The sequence below is a fragment of the Camellia sinensis genome, chromosome 7 (assembly GCF_055761805.1).
Source record: "Camellia sinensis isolate YWXY chromosome 7, ASM5576180v1, whole genome shotgun sequence".
NCBI lineage: Eukaryota > Viridiplantae > Streptophyta > Magnoliopsida > Ericales > Theaceae > Camellia > Camellia sinensis.
In genome coordinates this window covers 53977617-53983892 of record NC_138967.1, presented here as the reverse complement: position 1 = coordinate 53983892, position 6276 = coordinate 53977617, and the positions used below count along the sequence as shown (strand labels likewise).

Below are 6276 nucleotides of genomic sequence, written 5' to 3'. Positions count from 1 at the left end.
GATTCATTGGTCCGTTTGAGATCCTTGAGAGGATTGGCGAGGTTGCTTATCGTTTAGCTTTGCCGCCGCAGTTGTCTGGAGTACATGACGTGTTTCATGTGAGTATACTTCGGAAGTATGAGCCGGATCCATCACATGTGTTGGATTGGACCGATTTAGTGGTTGATGTGGATGTCTCATATGAGGAGAGACCGGTTCGGGTATTGGATAGGCGGGATCAAGTTTTGCGAGGCAAGACCATCCCTTTGGTAAAAGTTTTGTGGAAACATCATGGAGTGGAGGAAGCCACTTGGGAGCGTGAATTGGAAGTCCGCGAAAAATACCCGGACATGTTTATTCAGTTGTAATCTTATATTTAGATTTTGTAATATTGTTGAACTTAAGAGCTTTGCATATGTCTTAGGTTGTAAAACGTTGAGTATGTTTTGGAAAAGGGGTGTATCTTGAAACTTGCTTCATTATAGAAGTTTAGTATAGTATTGCATATGTTGATTACATTGCTTAGTGTGTTATGTATATCATGTAATTAAATATGATATGGGATTGTTAGCATTGAAAGGAATAATGCATAATAATGATACAGATTGAAATATATTTTGTGTTATATATTTGGTATGAGATGCCTCTTGATAAAGAGATGAAATGACCAGTTTTGGGTCAAAATGTTTACTAATGAATTGTTTAAAAAAAAAAAAATCTGTTATAAAAAAAAAACTTATGCTTAATTTCGGGGACGAAATTCTTTGAAGGGGGGGAGGTTATAGCGACCCCGGTCTTTTTCCATTTGATTATTGTATCCGGACTTAGGTTCCGTAGATTCTGTCATTGTATAATGGTTATTGTTGTTGTTCCTGATTTTCTCTTTTGGAATTATAGGATGTGTTAGGCAGGTTTGTTCAGGTTGGTTGGGTTTAGAAACCAAGTGTTGCTGTCCAGGTTTTTGGTTCTTCGCTCGAGCGAGGAGTTGTTCGCTCGAGCGAGAGGTAGTGTTTGATTTGGACCTGTAGCTGTGCATTCTTGGCTCGAGCGAGATTTTCTTCGCTCGAGCGAGTTAGTTCATCCTTCGCTCGAGCTATAGTTCCTTCGCTCGAGCGTGTGTCAGGGTTCTGACCTGAGGGTTTGAGTTCTTCGCTCGATCGAGCTTTCTTTCGCTCGAGCGAGCTTTTGGGTTGTTGGCTCGAGCAAGGCTTCCTTGGCTCGAGCGTAGTTTCTCTGTGTCTGGTCGCTCGAGCGACCAAGTCTTCGCTCGAGCGAGCCTGTCCAGTTTATATACACAGCAGCGGGATTTGATTTGCCTTTTTCATTTTCTTTTGATTCCAAACCCTAGGTCCGACTTCTCTCTCTCCCTACTCACCTTCTTTCTTAGATTTGATCCACTTAGGGTGTGTGTCTACCCTAGATCCTTCATTAAAAAGATAGAGTGAGGCAAGGGCTACCATTTAATCTGAGCATTTGGCGATTTGGAGCACTTTGGTATTTGGGCACTCATCTCTTTCTTCACCTTTTGGGTTGTTTTCTTTGAGGTAGGGATTTCCTACTCCATTTTATAGGTTTTGTTCTAAGTTTTGGTATTTTAACATGTTGGGGATACTTTGGTAAATTTTGGGAAAAACCCTAGTTGTATTATTGAATTAATTTGTATAAGTAATTCATGGAATTGGGAAAAGAGGGTTAAATTCATGGAATTCATTGATTAAATGGCGTAATTGGATAATTGGTATCATTTGTCTATTGAATTGTTGACATAGTTATTTTCAGTTTAGAAATAACTGTTTTGGGCTATCGGTGGAGGATAGTCGTGATTGTTGTAGACATTGCATGTGGATTAGGAATAACTGAAACTAATCACATTGGTTAAGTCATTAATTTGACTATGGCATTGATACAGAAAATACGTGTATTGATTGAGCATTGCATTTGCATACATTGTTTTGTGTGTGGGAGGAGATAGGGGATGTACTCCACGGTTTAGGGGAAGATAGGGGATGGACCTCTAAACCGGATTTTGTTTGGGAGGAGATAGGGGATGGACTCCATTAGCATCACTTTTATGTGTGCTTATTTATATAGAAGTGTTTTATTGATACAGCACTAAAATGTGTATCAATCTGGAAGTATGAAGTGTTTGATTTGAGCTTGAGTCTCATTTGTTGTTAATATTGGAAGGATGTGAATATGATATATGTGATTTCACTGTTATAAGTTTGGCCAGGTTCTGAGCCATGTTGATAAAACTGGAAAGTAAAACGTATCTTTGGCAATAATGTCATGAGTCTGTAAAATGTAGTAATTGATTATTTTGGTTAACCATCTGTTGAATGCTATTGCTTTATTCATTGCTTATATGTGGTTTAGTATATTTCTACTGGGCTGTGGCTCACCCTTTATGGGAACATCATTTTCAGGTTCAGGTGATAAACTACCTCCAATGACTTAGCTTGGGAGGGTTTGGCTTCTGGATTGGAGAAGACTACCTTTAGTTAATTGTCTTTAATTATTATTACATGTAAACATTCAAGCCTAGGGCTTTCCTTGTATTGAGTTAGAACTCATATTTTTGTATCCAAGTGTTGGCTTGGAAAGATGTAAGCCTGTAGGGCGTTTTATTCGATATTACATGTAATGCTCTATTTAGTAATACTCTGATGAATGAATTCATAAATTGTCTTCTTTAAATAATGCATGTCAATGTTATATAATGGGTTAATTTTGAGGGCTTGACAAAGTGTTTAGAAGCTCAAAGACAAGGCACTCAGCCGAGACCCTCGGGCGCTCAAAACAAGCACAAACACGCGCAATCATCGAGTGCACAACCGATGATGTCAAAGTCTTGAGGTCGGTAAAAAATGGGGTGTCTACAATATCCTCCACCGATAACCCAAAATAGATATTTCTAAACAGATATACAATCTCCAAAACAGATAAACTATCCAAATTTCCATAGATGACAGATAACAAGTATCCAACTCCACCCTTTATATAAACATCTATCCAATTTCACATTCCCCATACCAATTCCATTATTTATACAAAATAATTATTTGAAACATTTTAGGGCAAAATTCCATTTTCTACCAAATCCAATCTGTGTGTCAAAATCAACAAATTTAACACAACACATCCCAATATCTACACCCATAACCATTTTCAATACCTTCATTTGAAAACCCCTATTTAGATTTTGAACCAAAACCCTAGGTTTGTCTAAAATCCTCTAATCCCGACATTATTTACGCAATCAACAAATAACTAAGTTGAAAGTCATAGGAGAGTGTAGAAAGTCCATACCTCAAAGTTAGAAGACAAGCAAAGCAAGGAGAAAACTTCAAAGATGCTCAAACACAACTCTATTCGGATAGAAATCTAGCCCTTGAGACGCTCTACCTTTTTATCAAAGAGAGTAGGGTAGAGAAACCACTAGATCTATGTAAAAATGTAGAGAGAATGTGAGTTCTAGAGAGAAAAGCTCAAGATCTAGGGTTTTGGAATGTTTTAGAGAGAGAGAGAGATGAAAAAGTGATGTAAAAAGTAGCTTTTACAAACTGATATATGCACAATTTGCCCGAGTGCGAGAGTTGACGCTCGAGCGTCAGACACAACAAGTTGTTCCACTTGAGCACAAGAAATGACACTCGAGCACAGAATACACACTCCTAGTAGTATTGCAGACAACAGACCAACGCTCGAGTGTAAGAAGGGCCGCTCGAGTGCAGAAAGAACCGCTCGAGTGTAGAATACACTCTCCCAGTAGTTTTACAAACCTATAAAAGTACTGAAAGTTCACAAAGCCCACTCGAGTGCAAAAAGTGTTGCTCGAGCAGAGGTGCAAAATTCTAGGCAACAAGGGTTTGGAAACTAAGCAACCAACCTGTCCCAAACGTAACCACAACAATCGAATAGCCAAATTTAAGGAGATATAAGGGAAACAAGAGGTGAACAACAATATGAAACCATGAAACCCAAGTCCTGGATACAACAAGGGTCGGGTCAAAATTGGAATTGCTATATGGTTCGTAGAGGGTTGACTCCAAACATTTTGACATATAATACTCTTATATCCAGTTGCTACAAGGAGGGAATGATGCAAGAATCTAGGTTGCTGTTGCCTGATATGGTCAAGAATGGGATTTTCCACGATAATTTTACTTGTTGGATTCCTGTGCAAGGATATGTGAAACAAGGTAGGTTGCTTTCAACTCTGAATATGGTTGTGGAGCTTCAGATATTTGGAGTTTCAGTCTGTCGATATATTTATGATTATCTAATCCTCGTTTTGTGTCAGGAGAATTGGCCATATGTAGCAAAGAATCTCTTGAAAAGAATGTCTCAAGTTGGTCATGAGCCTAAAGAGGAAATTTTCAATGAGTTAATCTATTCTCTATCCAAGAGTGATTTTGTGGAGGAGGCATTATTGTTGAAAGCTGAGATGGTTTCTAATGATATGAAACCCAATTTAGTTACCTATAAAGCTCTTATAGGCTACCTGTGTAGATTAAGTAGAAGTGTGGAAGGTGAGTGCTTAATGAGAGAAATGGTTGAATTTGGTGTGAATCTTGATATTGCAACTTGCAAGGCTTGATAAATGGATTATGCAAGGAAAGGAATCTTGATAAAGCAAAATCTCTACTTGGTTCAATTGTTGAGGAATTTCAAATTTATGACATAGAATGTTGTAATGCACTCCTTAAGATTTATTATGAGGCAGGTGATGTTGCCAAGTTGATGGAGCTTCAGGATAGGTTGCTGAAAGTAGGCTTTGCACCAAATAGCCTGACATTCAAGTACGTGATAGATGGATTATGTAAAGCTACAAGATCAAAAACTGTGTTGTATGGGGAATGAAGAAAACAAATCTTATAACCAATCACTCTTGAAAGCTCCTGAATAGAGTTTTCTAATATCATATTCAAATCAGTTGCCGTTGCCTTCAGATATGAGAAAGTGGCACTTGATTTGTTGAATTGTTATGTGCCCTAAGCAGCACAACGGTTAGTGGTAAATGAGAGTGGTACCAAGAGGGCTCCAGCAACTTGGACAATAAGAGGCATTACTATGAGCTGTAAATATTATGCAAGTGTGGCACTTGAAAATGTTTTGATTGGCTAATGACAGTGATCATAGAGTTCCAGAAGTCATCGAGAAGCTTGCAACCTATGGGCTCTTGAAGTCGTGCACGGGGTGATGGCATGTGCCATGGAGTTTGGACAACCTACAACAACTATGATCATGTAACACTGGTATGTGTCTCTGAGAATTATGCATGTGAGCTATATGGTTCTATCAAGAAGATGACAAGGCTTCTCTTCTTTTGTTTTTCTGCTCCTTTCCAATTTAAACACCTTCACACACTACATGGAGCAACTTACAACAAGAAGGCTTCCATATAATCTAATGATTGCTAGTATTTTGGAACAGAGAAATTTAGGGACACAAAATTCTTAGCCAACCACTACGCTGGCCTGATCAGCTGATATTAATTATTGCAGTCCTAGATTGTATGAAAGAAACTAGAGTTTTCCCACTGAAGCAGAAAATTCTGATGGCAAGGATGTCTTTATCCTGCCAAGATCATATTTGGACCCAACTTGATGAAATGAGGCGACTGAGGACTCTTGATCTATCGAGCAATGGATTAGATGGAGATATTCTTATCGGTGTGACAGGAAACATGATTTCACTAAAACACTTGGATTTATCTTTTAACAACTTGCATGGTGAAATACTATTAAAAAACTCCAGCCTGCCAAACTTGAAGTAGTTATATCTCTATAGCAATATGTTGTCAAAAATGAACCCAAACAACTTGTTGAAGTGCTCCTCTCTAGGTACCCTAGACATTCAAGAAAATGGCTTGTCTGGAGAGCTTTCGATTCAACTTTCCCCTCTTCCTATGTTAACTATGCTTTTACTTAGACGAAACCATTTACAAGATGAAATCCTTGTGCATTTGTGTCAATCAAAACAAATTATTATCTTGGATATTTTAGGAAACAACCTTTCACACGGCATCCCCTAGTGCCTTGACAACATTACTTCTTGTAATGACATTTCCAATGGCAACATTTTGTTTCCTGTCGATTATGAGGGGTCAGGTGAGTTTTATGTTGCCAGAATACTCAAACAATTGCATCCACATTTGTTCCCATAATAGATTTTATTTTGTAACCAATTGACCAGTGTTGTGCCGACCCAAATAGGCAATTTGAGAGGCATCGCTAGACTGAACCTGTCAAATAACCTTTTTACTGGTCATAATTCTCCCAAATTTTAAAAACA

The 6276-nt window shown here is 38.2% G+C and overlaps 1 protein-coding gene across 1 annotated transcript; it reads left to right on the top strand.

The window, feature by feature from the left end:
- The first annotated feature begins 3952 nt into the window (after positions 1-3952).
- On the top strand, positions 3953-4842 carry LOC114321501 (pentatricopeptide repeat-containing protein At5g40400-like). The gene is made up of 2 exons (XM_028268666.2): positions 3953-4511; positions 4574-4842. The coding sequence occupies exons 1-2, from the start codon at positions 3953-3955 to the stop codon at positions 4840-4842; spliced, it is 828 nt and encodes a 275-aa protein (XP_028124467.2).
- The last annotated feature ends 1434 nt before the right edge of the window (positions 4843-6276 follow it).

Bases quoted from the DNA above. Each gene is read 5' to 3' on its own strand.
- LOC114321501 (XM_028268666.2), top strand. From the start codon at position 3,953: ATGAAACCCAAGTCCTGGATACAACAAGGGTCGGGTCAAAATTGGAAT. The intron at 4,512-4,573 runs GTGAGTGCTTAA...GCAACTTGCAAG, and splicing joins ATTAAGTAGAAGTGTGGAAG to GCTTGATAAATGGATTATGC.